The 14,363-nt window shown below is 44.3% G+C and overlaps 1 protein-coding gene and 1 non-coding gene across 2 annotated transcripts in view; one reads left to right on the forward strand and one right to left on the reverse strand.

The window, feature by feature from the left end:
- Window positions 1-3,024: 3,024 nt before the first annotated feature.
- On the reverse strand, window positions 3,025-3,181 carry LOC115069776. Its single transcript, XR_003849007.1, has one exon. It is a non-coding gene; the product is annotated as a U1 spliceosomal RNA (small nuclear RNA).
- Window positions 3,182-6,876: 3,695 nt separating this feature from the next.
- Window positions 6,877-14,363, forward strand: part of Nemf (nuclear export mediator factor) — a 68,875-nt gene continuing 61,388 nt past the window's right edge. The window contains exons 1-3 of the mRNA XM_008829861.3: window positions 6,877-7,032; window positions 7,683-7,751; window positions 7,899-8,001. Of these exons, the coding sequence (XP_008828083.1) occupies window positions 6,974-7,032; window positions 7,683-7,751; window positions 7,899-8,001 (231 nt within the window). The 5' untranslated portion in view covers window positions 6,877-6,973. The remainder of the gene's footprint in view (window positions 7,033-7,682; window positions 7,752-7,898; window positions 8,002-14,363) is intronic.

The raw sequence follows: 14,363 nt of genomic DNA on the forward strand, positions 1-14,363 counted from the left end.
TATAGTGAGAAATGAGAAAGTCAGAAAATAAATTATTTACAATATAATTGTAATAAAGCAGGTATGATGGGGCTGAGATGGGGCTGGAGAGATGGCCCAGCGTTAAGAGCGCTGGCTGCTTTTGCATAGGGCCTGGGTTCAGTTTTTTTTTTTTTTTTAATACTATTTTATTTTTATTTTATGTGTATGAGTGTATTGCCTACATGTATGTGAGTGCACCCGTGTCAGGTCAAAAGAGGGCTGCGAAGGTTGGAAGAGGGCTTTGGATGCCCCTGGAACTAGAGTTAAGGACTGTTGGTAGCCGGCGTGTGGGTGCTGGGAATCGAACCCAGGTCCTCTGCAAGAGCAGTCAGTACTCAGCCATCTCTCCAGCCCCCTGGATTCATTTTTTAAAATGGGTATGAATATAGAGATTTAGGAGAAACTAGAAAATTGAACTCTTATGGGTTCAGGATGGTGTCCCATCGGGGTCCCTTAGAGATGCCTGGATTCCTTTTGGTTCTTGTCCTTTTAAAGTTTGTTATCTGGGCGTTTCTTCTGTGGATTTCCCTGTATCGTTTAGAGCATACTGTGATAATGAAGAGGCCCCCATAATAGTGGTTTAAATTAGATAGAACTGTGTTACTAATTGTCCAGAGCTTGGAATGGCCCGAGCCTACAGGGTGGCTCAAAACTATTCATCCTTGGACCTAGGTGTTGTGTTTGTTGGGTGAGTTGGTTGGTTGGTTGGTTGGTTGGTTGGTTGGTTGGTTGGTTGGTTGGTTGGTTGGTTGGTTGGCTGGCTGGCTGGCTGGTTGGCTGGCTGGCTGGCTGTTTCTTAAAAAGTGCTTCCCTGCAGCCCCAGCTGGCGTGGAACTTGACCAGTCTGGCTTGGATCTCACAGAGGTAATCCTACCTCTGCCTCCCAAGTGCTGGGATTGAAAGTGCGTGCTACCACGCCCTGCACAGGTTTCTTCATGCTATTCCATCTCCAGGATGGGATTTCCCCCAATCGGGATTTCCCCCAGCTGTCACTTTGCTTGGTTCAAATTGAGGCACAGTAGTGAATCTACATTGGCGCCATCTAGCGCTCGAGCAAGGCAAAAGAGCAGACGTGAAGGAGAATGGCTTTATTATTTTTGCTGTTTGGGACAGAATCTCATGTAGCCCAGGCTGGCCTCAAACTCCCCATGTAGCTGAGAATAGCTTTCAGCTCCTAATTACTCTAACCTCTGGAGTGCTGGGATCCAAGACCTGTGCCATCAAGCCCAGGCAGTTTATTTTTAAACAAATTCTTCAGATCCTACATAGCACCTTTCAAATTCGAGTGCCATTGGTGAGAACTCACTCGACCACACTTGGTGGTTTGAGACACTGTAAAATGTGGTCCACTGGGATTAAAGTGTCACACTAAAATGCATTAGTACAATGAAAGAGGTAACAGACCTTGGGCACAGCTAAGCTGCCACATTCTCGTTTTCATCTAATTCCTTAAGAGAAGCCATTTTCTTTGGTTTACATTGAGCCTGGCTCGGAGTCGAAAAAACTGCTGCCTCCTTCAGATTCCATTTTCTGTTTGCGCTGAAACGAGGCAAAGGATCAATAGTGTTTTAAAGTGAAAGCCCAGGCTGGGGCGGGAGGAAGGGGAAGATGTTGGAATGCTATGAGGTAAGAAGAGACAACGGTTGCTGTTCCTGGAACTTCTCAAGATTACATTAAGAGGCGAGAGGAAAGTTTTTTCTCTAATGCCAGGGAGCAAGTTATCTGCTGCAAGGACAGAGGGCAGAGAGGAAAGCTCAGTGGGGACCAAGTTCAGGGGAGGTTGCTGCTGCAGATCCACTATGATCGGAAATGCTTTTCCTTCCCCTCCGCCTCCTCCTTGCAAAAGCAAAGCCCTAAGCTGGTCTTAGCACTTTCACCGACCATAACCTCTGCCCTTAGGTGTATTCTATACGATATCTACAAACGTTTCCCTCGTAAGCAGCATCTCCCAAAAGAAGCGGCAGGGACTGCGGCCTGCTGAACACCACAACGCCGCGGGACCCGAGGGCGCGTTATCTCCCTTTCCCCGAGGGCCGGAGGCAAACGCCCACCAGTTTTTGCTAAAATACAAACAGGTTGTTTCCAAGAGGAAGAGGGCGGGACAGCCCAGGTGACGTTCCGCATTGGACGTGCCCAAGCGCATGACCACAAGTTTCGCCCCGCCTCCGGTGACGTCACGGCAGCAGAACCTCTAGTATCTCCCCGCCGCGTTACCGAGCGCCGGGCGCGGTGGCGCACGCCTGTAGTCCCAGCTACTCGGGAGGCTGAGGCAGGAGGATCGCTTGAGTCCAGGAGTTCTGGGCTGTAGTGAGCTATGCCGATCGGGTGTCCGCACTAAGTTCGGCATCAATATGGTGACCTCCCGGGAGCGGGGGACCACCAGGTTGCCTAAGGAGGGGTGAACCGGCCCAGGTCGGAAACGGAGCAGGTCAAAACTCCCGTGCTGATCAGTAGTGGGATCGCGCCTGTGAATAGCCACTGCACTCCAGCCTGGGCAACATAGCGAGACCCCGTCTCTTTTGTTTCTCCTACGCCTTCCTTACTAATGTAGATTTGTTTTGTTTTGTTTTGTTTTTTGACACACACACACACACACACACACACACACACCCTTTTCAAGGTTCATAAGGAGCTTATTTTTAAGGTTCAGAAGAATTTTCCAAAACGTGCAAGAGTAGGTGTTTCCAAACTTTCTCTTTTTCTTCTCTAAATCTATTGCCTCCCGGTTCCCACTTTTTTTCTCTCCTGCTTTATGTTTCTTTGGGGGTTAAAACCCACTGGTTAGCTTGGTGTATTGGGGGACTTGTAGCCGCCTCACAGCTGACCCCTACTGGAATATCGTCAAAATGTCTCCAAGAAAAGCCGTTATTACCCAGGGAACCAGCAGGGGTTGCTCGTTCACTCAACAGTTGGAGAAAAATAACCTCCTGACGAAGCGCTGCATTCTTCAGCAATCTGGAGAGATGTGTGCAACCTAGTGGTGAACGATACCTATGTCTGTTCCTGAGCGTGACCCTCCTAGCAATTTTTTCCAGTCCTCCACTACCACAAATTGTTCAGCGGAGTTTCTCGCATTTGGGAAATCCCAAACGCAATGAATGAGTCTCGCCCTGGGAAAACCGTCTTGCTGATCACAGTGTCTCCCCTGCCAGGTAAGTATCCTAGCATTTTGGAAAGCATGCCTCTTTTTTTAGCCACGAGGGGGTCAGGAGATCCGCTCTGCCGAGCGCATCTGATCGCAGTAACCTCGCCTGCCCCTCCCCACCCTCGAACCTCTGAATAATGACTTGACTTAAAAAAAAAAAAAAAAAAAAATGCTTCTGCAGCCATTTGTGGTGTCTTTCTTCATTCAGATTGACACAGAATAACTTTTTAAAGACCCTGGTTGTGGTGTGCTAGCTTAGAATTCATAAGGTCCAAACCATCCCTGGCACCTCAAAAGAATAAGAGGAATTTTAAAATCATGTACAGATGAACACATTTCACTAAATGGAAACTGCAGAGATCCCTGAATTTGGTCCATAATGGCTTAGCTGTACCTCTATGGACTACCTTTGGGTAACAAGCTGCCTGCTTAGCCCTGGAGCTCTTACCCTCTGAGTGTTTTCTGAGACCTATGGGAGAACATCTTTAAGTGTGACAAACAGCATAATTCCCCCTCCTCTCAAGCTGTCCATATTCTAACATCTGGAAATGGTCATATAGCTATCTTAGGGGTAAAAGGTCTTGATTTTTATTAAATTTGGGATCTTATTAAACTTGGGATCTTCAGATGGAGAGGTTATTTCACTGGGCCTAATGTAATCCAAGGATCCTTATAAAAGGGCCCTAGGAGAATCTGAGCTGAAGACCTTTGGCACTTCTGACCTCCATAAGGCTAAGAGAATAAATTTGTATTGTCCTCTACATTTGAGGTAGTGTTGTGCCCAGTTTGCGAGACCCCAAAGCCCACCAAGGAGCCGACCCAATGCAAATACACAAGGGTTCGTTTGTTGTAGCAAGCTTGAGCTTGTGTCCACTCTGTCACCGACTCAGGGGATCTCAGATGTGAGACCTATTGCTTTGGGAGACAGAGGTTTTTATAGGTTTATTTCAGCAAGTTCAGCAAGTAGGAGAGTTCAGCCTGGCAAGCATCTGATTGGTTGCAGCTCCATGCCTAACCATAAACTGCTGGCTTCAGGAAATCTGAAAAGACATCTGGACTTTTAGTACTTTCCTGTCCCTGGTTAATTGACCATTGGCGGGGGAGTTGTTCTCTATCCGTTCCAAGTATTGTGGTTTTTCTTAGAACAGGGCCCAGGGCTGGGTCAGTCCTATGGAGGTTTTATCCAAGATGGAGTCACTCGGGTCTCTCAGTAGTTATAGTAACAACTGGAGTCATTTACATAGGGAGTAAAGCTTCTTGGGTACCTGACAAAACTGAGATAAAAAAGAAATTGCTTCAGTGGGACACGGGGGTTGCATGCCTTTGATCCCAGCACTAGGGAGATAGGCAGGCAGATCTCTGTGAGATCAAGGCCAGCCCAGCCTACAGAGCAAGTTCCCCCCAAACCCCAATAACATCAAAGGAATCAGTTCAGTAACTGTCTTCTTTGTACTTTATTCTCTATTTTTAAAGATTTATTATCTTAAAGATGTTTTAATCTTTATGTATATGCCTGTGTGTGAATGCCTTCAAAAGCCAGAAGAGAGCATCTGATCCCCTGGAGCTGGAGTTGTAGACAGTTGTGAGCCACCTGAGGTGGGTCCTGAGGTTCAAGCTCAAGGTCAGGTCCTCTGCAAGAATAGTATTTGCTCTTAACTGTGAGCCATCTCTCCAGCCAGCCCCCTCTCCCTTTTTTTCTGGGGGAGGGTCTTGCTATGTAGCTCTGGCTGACCTGAAATTTGCTATATAGACAAGGCTGGCCTTGATGTCATAGAGATCTGCCTACCTACTGAGTGCTAGAATTAAAAGGTATGGGTCACCATGCCCTCCCTGTACTATGTTTGTCACATTTTCATGTCAATTCTTTTTCCCATGTCAGAGGTGTGTGTGTTGACCATACTTTTAAGATTTCAATTGTATTTATGATAGGAAAATATTGGCACTCACTCACTGCAAAAATGCTAGGTTTGGATATGTTTCGAGTGCTAGAAGCTTGGTGCCCTGTGTAGTGGTGTGGAGACCATGGAACCTTTCACGAGTGGGACCTACAGCCCAGCATGGTGGCATATGCCTGTAGTCCCAGCACTTGGGAGGTAGAGGCAGGCAGATCTCTGTGAGTTCAAGGCCAGCCTGGTCTACACAGTTAGTTCCAGGCCATTCAGGGATACAGGGAGACCCTGTTTCAAAAAGAAAAAAGACCCCCCAAAAAACCCCCACAAAAATCAAGTGGGACCTAATAAGTTCGTGGTTAGATCATTGAGGGTACTCAGAAACAATTGAGGGCACTCAGAAACAATGCAGTGCTCAGGAGAACCAGTTTCACTCTCATGAAAGTTGTTAAAAGAACACACCTGGCCTTGAGTTCCTGCTGTTTCCTGTGTCACCATGTGTGACTCTCACATGGGCTTTTATCATGAGAGTATCTGCTATGCTGTGATGGAGACTGAAGGCCTTTATTAGCTGTGAATAGATGAAGCCACCCAATCTCAGACTTTGAGCTTCTAAAACTGAGCTAAGTAAACTTTGTGTGTTGCCCAGCTCTTGGCATTTTGTTATAGCAACAGGAAACAACAGATTAGGACATTCACAAGTTTTAAAGCTTTACTAGCCTGATATAGTGGTGCATGCTTATAATGCTAGAACTCAGGAGGCTGGGACCAGAGGAAGTCTGGGGCTAAGCATGGGTTTTATAGTGAGTTTAGGCCAGCCAGAATACATAGTGAGACCCCATCTCAAAAAACTCAGCAACAATAACAAAAAGCTTCATGTATTCAGATAAACTAATCTGACCTTTTATTCTGCTTTTGGTGTTTTGCTTTGAACGACCCTCATCCATCTGAAAGTTTGACTCACATCTTTTAGGCTCACACTTCACTGACAAAAATAGCACTTTGCTAAATGTGGTGGTGTATACCGGTAATCAACAGAGGACAGTGGCCGGGCGCGTGGTAGCACACGCCTTTAATCCCAGCACTTGGCAGAGGCAGGGGGGGCTCTGTGAGTTGAAAACCAGCCGGGTTACATAGTGCAGTCCTGTCAGGTGGGGCCAAAAGGGGGACACGTCCCCAAAAAGACCAAAAAAAAAAAAAAAAAAAAGAAAGAAAAAATTTTACACTATTTGAACCCAGAATAATTCATAAATTGATAGCATTGGGAACCAAAGGACATTCGGAAACTTCCCCTTCTCCCACGGGAAATCCCTTTTTTTTTTTTTTTTTTAAACCTGTCGTCACCTTTATTTAGCAAAATTCTTGACTATTAAAGGTGCCAAGCATTTTTGAAACTCCAGTTGTATACTACCAAGACCGTTGCGAGTCCTACAATAATGCGGCAGAATGCGCCTTCTGAGAGCAGTACCCATCCAAATAGGATGTACCCATCCTCGCTACGGGCTCGTGTGGATCGTGAAAGTCCAACAGTCCTCTCATCCCAAACCCCAATCCGGAGCGCAACCGCCCACTGGGGAAAGTCTCCCCTAACTGCTTCCAAACTGTTATGACCAGCCGGGTCACTGTGGAAGCCCGTGTAGGTCCCCAACACCAGGGACAAGTAGCGGGAATAGTCTAGCATTTAAGGAAGGGACGCCGGTCCAAGCAGATAGCCTGGCTGCTGAATTTCGAGTTGGTTTAGTATGATGAAAAATGAGTCCGTTGTGATTCGACCGCTTTTCCGCTAAATGACGCACTTTCGCCTCTAGGAAGATTGGGTCTCCTGGGCGGCCGTAGACCAACGCCTAGCGCGCATGCGCGGAGAACTCGCGGCGTCAGGCCGGCCTGAGAGAGCTGCGATAGGACGTGCACCCTAGCCATGAAGACTCGCTTCAGCACCGTTGACCTCCGCGCGGTGCTCGCGGAGCTGAATGCGAGGTGCGGGTGCGGTTGCGGGTGACGGGCTGGCGCCCGTAGCGCGTCAACCAGAACCCGGAGGGGTCCCCTCGGCCCCAGCGCCCGCGGGGCCTGGGAGACGAGCTCCTGAGGTCCGCCGCCACCCTTGGGATGGGCGGGGCGCGTGCCCACGTCCAGTCCTTCCAGTTCGCGCTTGTCCCGAGGGGTCTTGGTGCGGCCGGCTGGCCAGGTCTGCCTGAGTCCGCTGGCTGGAGTGATCGGTGCCCAGGGGCCCTCCTCCTGCGGCCGGCTTGCTGCAGCTGGCGTTCATCCTGAGGGAGCTTCGCCCTTCAGCAGATCTGGACCGAGACCTGGAGGCCTGTCCTGTTTCTTTCTGTGTCGTATATTCGGGGGACTCTGCCACCCACGCCCCTCATGATAAGTTATTAGGTTTCACTGCGTCAACCTGCAGAGTACTGGGTCATTTCAGATGCAAGGCGGTCCGTGGCGTTCCTGAGGCGGACAGATTCCTTCTGTGCTTAAACGGCTAAGGTTAATTAGCAAAATACCTGATAACCGTAATACTCTTAGCACTGAAGATTTCCTCTTTTGCAGCCTTGCAGAATGTATTACGAGTAGTTTTTGCTTCAAACACTAGTATGATTTGTTAATGTTTCTTTTTATCGTTGCAGCTTGCTAGGAATGAGAGTAAACAATGTTTATGACGTGGATAATAAGACTTACCTTATTCGGCTTCAAAAGTAAGACTGTCTTATTGTTTTCTTCCCCTTCTTTGGTGAATAAATATGAATGGTTTTTTTTTTTTTTTTAAGACTACATTTTATTTCACAGAGTAAGCCTTGGAAAATTACCTAAAGAAAATTTTGACTTTACTGTTTCTTCAACAGACCAGACTGTAAAGCTACTCTTTTACTTGAATCTGGTATACGTATTCACACAACAGAATTTGAGTGGCCGAAGAACATGATGCCATCTAGTTTTGCCATGAAGGTAAATTTTAAGTTATGTCTGAAACTAATTTTTTAAACTGCATTTTGTGTGTGTGTGTAAGTCAGGTCTCTCTAACCATGTGGGTCCCTGGCATCCAACTCAGATCCTCATGGCTTGGCTGCAAGTGCCGTAACCCACTGAGCCTTGAAGCTAAAAGGGCCTTGTGACAGATCAGTTTTAAAACTTCAATTCTCTTGCCCGTTGTGGTGGCGCTCGCCTTTAATCTCAGCACTCCGGAGGCAGAGGCAGGTGTATCTCTGAGTTCAAGGCCAGCCTGGTCTACAAAGTGAGTTCCAGGAAAACGGGGGCTAAGGGGGGACCCCCTCTCAAAGAGACAAAAAAAAAAAAAAAAAAAACAAAAACCAGATCTCTTTCACTCATAAGAAACAGATAAAGGTAGAGGGTGGTTGATAGATAAACAAAGTATTAGCATCCTGTTATACTTCACACCCTGCCGTCCTCTCAAGTATTTTTTCCGTCTCTCTCTGTCTAGTTCAAGCTTCGATTATAGTCAAGTTTACAGTCATTGACTGTGCTCCACATGTCCTCATCAAAACAATTCTGTATTAGACCAACATCAGCTTCTAAAGAGTCATTTTCATTAGTTATCTCACCTTATATGGTTCCCTAACTTCTGAATCCATATTTTGTGTCTTGGCATTGTTGTCTTTCTGTAATCTACCCCCCTCCTTACCTTTTTTACATAATCTTTTTTAATGAAGCAGAGAAGGGGTTTAATAAAGATATTTTAAATATAGGCTTAAGCACTAGGATTTAAGAAAGGAGAAAACACATGAGCCATAGATGTGGGCTTCTCAAAGAAGAGTCACCTTACCTAGTCTTCTAAAACTTTTTTTAAAAAGATTTATTATTTGTAATTATGGGGGAGGGGTGGATATGTGCATGTGATTGTAGGTGACCTTTGGGCCAGAGGTGTTAGATCACATGGAGCTAGAGTTATAGGTGGTTTTGAGCTGCCTGTTGTGGGTCCTGGGAACTGACCTCAGGTCCTCTGTGAGACTGGTACTTGCTCCTAACCACTGAACCATCACTCCAGCCCCTTAAAACTCACTTTTATGAACTGTTATCTCTACAGGAATCTTTATTTCTTTGGAATTCTCTTGTTATTAGGTCATATTTTGTATTCTTCACATTTCTCTTTGCTTTTGTTTTTAATATGAAAAATTGAGATTTTAAAGCAGTGGTTATGTTACCCACTTTATTGGTAGGAATAGTGCTTGAAATTGTAATACAGAAGGAAGATTTTAGTCTTGACTGAATGAATGGTTTTATCACTAACTAGTACTGTATCCTGAGATGTTACTTAACTTCTTAGAACTTAGTTTCTTACTTTCTGCTTGTTTTTGTTGTTTGTTTTAGCCAGGCCTACGGCCTAGGTTGGCTTCCAACTAGCTATGTAGCTAAGGATGACCTTAAGCTCCTGATCTTTCTACCTTCACCTCTTAAGTGCTAGGGTCACAGCCATGGGCCACCATCCTCTGAACTTAGTGTCTTTAAATGTAAACTATGGTTAGTACCTCCAGCATAGAGTGTTTGGTGAGAAGTAATGTAAGTGACTTGTTAAGCCTGTAACCCAATAGCTGACACATATTACAGCTCCATATATGGTGATTTCCTTCTCTTCCTCTCTGTTCTTCAGACATTTATTTGTTACAGAATGTTGTTACTTTGTTAGAGGCTTTGCAGGGAAGAACTTTACCCTAGCAACTTAGAGTCTACACGAGGACTGTCACAAAGATACCAGATTATTAATTTGATTTATATAATAACAATCCCAAACAGTTCTTTTGGGTCTGTTTTTAATAATGATATCTGGAATTTATATAGCTTTTTTTCATGCTGTCCCAGGAATCTAACCCGGGTCTTGCACATGCTAAGCAAGTGGTGTATACTGAGCTGTATACCCAGCCTGTACAGCACTTTTTTTTTTTTTTCTCGCTATTTTTGAGACAGTCTCCCTATAGCCTCAGCTGGCCTGGAACTCACTCTCTAGAACAGGCTAGCCTTGAACTCAAAGCTGAGATCTCTGCCTTCCAAATGTTGAGATTAAAGGCATGTGCCACCCTGCCTGGCTGTATAGCACTTTTTAAAGTAGATGAGTAATAACATATTTCATTTAAGTTGTTTAACAAGTCAGCGGAATAAGATGAACACATATTAATTTCTGCAGATGAGGTAACCGGCCAATGAGAGACATGATCCTGACATATGACTGTCTCCAAATTGGGCTGTACCCTTAGGAAGTCAGTCACTTTTTTTTTAGGTTGGGTTTTACTTCCTAGTTCTAGCTGGTCTGGAACTTGCTGTATGGACCAGACTGGCCAAAAATTTAGGATGGTTGTCTTTCCTCTGTCTCCTGTGCTAGGATTACAGGTGTTTGCCACCAGGCCCATCTCCTAGTCACTCTCAGAAAAAGTCTTGGGCTGGGTATGATGGCTCACATCTGTAATCCCAACACTTGGAAGGCTGAGGTGGGAGGATTACTGCAGGCGCAAGGCTAGCCTAGGCTACACAGTAATACTGATTCAAAAACTAGAAATAAAAAGCTGGATGTGGTAGTGAATGCCTTTAATTCCAGCACTTGGGAGGCAGAAACAGGTAGATCTTTGTGACTGTGAGATTGAGGTCAGTCTGGTCTATATAGCAAGTTCCAGGCCAGCTGGGGATAGTGAGAGACCCTGTCTCAAAAAAACAAAAAACAAACCTAAAAAAAGAAATCTTAGAGCAATATGAGCCAGATGTATATGCCAATTTAAATGTGTAGTAAGATTCTCTACAATAGAACAGACAGCATTTATAAATAAAAAACTATTACCATTATATGGGATAAGGGCAATGCCCAGCATATCATAAATCACAGTGATTGTCCCGGTTCTCATATTTGGCTATGTCAACTATACCTTAGTGGCACTGAACAGAAGACTGGGTTTTTTAGGTGAGGGAGGGTTTGTTTATTTTAGTTCTTTTTATTTTACATGTATGAGTATATTGCCTGTATGTATGTAAGTGCACCCGTGTAATGCAGTGCCCACAGAGGTCAGAAGAGGGTGTTGGATTCCCCTGGAACTGGAATTACGAACTGTTGTTAGCTGTCATGTTGGTGCTGGGAATCAAACCGAGGTCTTCTGCAAGAGCAGCCAATGCTCTTAACTGCTGAGCCATCTCTCCAGTTCCAGAAGACAATTTTAAACAAAGCTGTTGAGGGAAATAAAATAAGGTTTATGAATGTACTGTAGATCCCTGTGTACTTACTATCACAAAGAATTTGTTAAACTTTTCATGGTATGTACCTCTGTCCTTTCCAGGATACCTTATATTTTTCATTTTAACTGCCCACCCCCCCTTTATTGGTCTTTTTGAGACGGGGTCCCCCTGTAGCTCCAGCTGGCCTGGAACTCACTATGTAGATTAGGCTGCCTTGAACTCACAGATCTGCCTGCCTCTGCCCCGAGTGCTGGTACTGAAGGTGTGCACCACCATACACAACCGCCCCCTTTTTTTTAAAATTTAATAACCACATGATTAGAAGAAGCATTTCATTACAGCTTTAACATATTTAGTAACACATTCCAGAGTAAGGATACATCTCTTTCAAAAGTGACTGTAAATTTTTAGGTTTACAGTTGAATTAATACAGTTATACCATATTGTACTCAGTATAAACCCTCTAAGACATTGTTTCTTACAGAAAGACTCATTGTTTTTGCTAATAACACTGAGATGTTGGCACATGTGTCTCTCATCTGTATGTATCTGATTATATCTCTTTTTAAAGCATGCTTTCCCTAACACTTTGGGCTTCCACAGCATTTTGGATTTCTTTACCTTCTCTAAAACTCCCCTCCCCTCCATGTGGCTGCTGTCCATCTGCCAAGTGTCTGTTTAACATGAAGTAAATCTTTATGCTTCCTCCTCAAATATGTCTTTTTTTTAAATTTGTTGATTTTTTTTTTTTTTTGTATATCATGCAGAACATCTTATTCATCTATATACCTACTTCTTAAATGGCACCCTCCCATAGCTTCCCCCCTCCCACACACTGGAGCCTATATACTCTGTCATTGCTGTTACTGTCTACTGTGTTGATGGTACCCCCAGCCATTCCCCAGTGCTTGTCCGTCTGCTGAATCTAGTCAGCCTATCTAGAGATCCTTGTTTTAGAAAGATCAGCTGTTCCTCATCTAGCAGCAATCATTTGTCAGTATTCCTTTAGATAAGATTGGGGTCTGCTGTTCTATGCTGGGTTACTATTTGGGAGTCCCTTTGGCCACCCTGGCCAACAACTCAAAAGAAGGTATCGCCTGTCTGGGTTTCTTGTTATGTAGCCTTTAGCTGTACATAGGGAGTCTTAAAAAATTATATTGACCCCTTTAATCTTTGGTTATACTTTCCTTTTGGATGTTTAAGACCCTACAGTTGGCCCATATAAACCAATTTATTTTTACTCTCAAGGTCATTTGGGGATCTGCTCCTCAGGGGTAACATGGGCTTGGGAGGAGCCCCTGGCTCCTTTCTTTTACCAGTTCCTTTCTATATGAAAATAAGTCAAAGGTCCTTCTTGACCATGGCTGGCTTCGCTTGGAAGCATGGAGGAAATGTTTCCTCTGTGTTGACCCTCCTCTTTGTACACTGGACACTGGTTCAGGTCCATCTAGTGGGGTCTCCACAGCCTCCTTGCTCAAAAGGACAGGTGACTCACCATAGTTACAGGACATTTTGAGAGATGCTTATAGTTCCCTAGAACTTAGTTGACCTAGGAGGGCAAGGAGCAAAAACTGTCCTTTATGTCCCTCTGTCCAAATTAGTATAGGCCTCATAGTATGGCTGTTAAGCATCCAAGAAGGTTGGTTCCACCAGTCTTTTAATTACCATGTGCCAAGTAGATAGAGCTTGGACAAAGACCAAATGCTCTCAGATAAACCTTGGCTAGACATATATTACATTCTTTGATCTGGTTGTATGTATAATTTGTCAGTAGGTTGTTGGCCTAATATGGTTCCCTCTGGTTTTCTAGGCATTATTTATCTCTCACATTGTTTAACCCTTCCACCATGGTTTCCCCATTTAAGGTGCCCCCGTTTTTCCCATTTTTCCCTTAATAATACCCTTCTCCTATGGTCCCACCTCTCTTGAGCTCCTTCTTTCCCTTTATCCCCTAGGTTCCTTGTATAACCTTCCCTCTCCACCTCCCCTTAAAATAACCCCATTATTATCCGCATCTCCCTTGTTAACACCTGTTTTCTACTGTACTTCTCTTTCAGATTCTTTTCCTTTACCTCCCTGGTTCCTTTTCATTATCCTGGTTCCAGTAGTTATGTCTGGATACATACTATCAGGATTTGGTGCTAGGATCCACATATGGGGGAGAACACACATAATTTTTTGTTTGTTTGTTTTTTCTGAGTCTGTTACTTCACTTAGTATAACACTTTCTAGTTCCATCCATATACCTGCAAATTTCATGATTTCCTCTTTCTCTACTTCTGAGTAAAACTCCATTGTATAAATGAACCACAATTTCATTATCCACTCATCAATTGAATGGATGTACAAATGTCTCTGCAATAGGATGAGTTCTTTGGGTATATGCCAAGGAGTGGTATAGCTGTTGGGTCAAATGGTAAGTTCATTTGTAGTTTTTTTATTTTTTATTTACTTTTTTGGTCTTTTTGAGATAGGGTCTCCCTGTAGCTTCAGCTGGCCTGGAACTCGCTATGTAGACCAAGGCTGGCCTTGAACTCACAGAGATCCGCCTGCCTTTGTCTCCTTAGTGCTGGGATTAAAGGCGTGTGCCACCATGCCTGGCGATTTTGTAGGTTTTTAAAAGTTCTCCATACTGCTTTCCATAGGGGTTGAACAAGTTTGCAGTCCCACCAGCAGTGGGTGAGTGTTCCCCTTTCCCCACATCCTCTCCAACATTTGGTATCATTTGTTCTCTTGATCTGAGCCAGTCTGACTGGGGCAAGATGAAATCTTAAAGTGGTTTTAATTTGCATTTCCCTAATTACTAGTGATGTTGAACACCTTTTAAGATGCTTCTTAGTCATCTTTGTTTCTTCTTTTGAGAACTCTCTGTTCAGTTCCTTAGCCCATCTTTTAATTGGGTTGCTTCTTGTCTTGATTCTCTGTTTTTTGAGTTCGTTATATATTGTGGATATTAAAACTCTCTCGGATGTGTTGCCGGTAAAGATTTTCTTCCATTCTGTGGGTTTTCTCTTCACTTTCTTGGTTGCTTCTTTTGATGTACTGAAGCCTTTTAGTTTAATGAAGTCCCATTTGTTGATTCTTGACCTTGTTTCCTAAGCAATTGATTCCTGGTTTAGAAAATCCTTCCCTGTACT

This window comes from Nannospalax galili, unplaced genomic scaffold, assembly GCF_000622305.1.
Source record: "Nannospalax galili isolate Female #2095 unplaced genomic scaffold, S.galili_v1.0 scaffold253, whole genome shotgun sequence".
NCBI classification, from domain to species: domain Eukaryota; kingdom Metazoa; phylum Chordata; class Mammalia; order Rodentia; family Spalacidae; genus Nannospalax; species Nannospalax galili.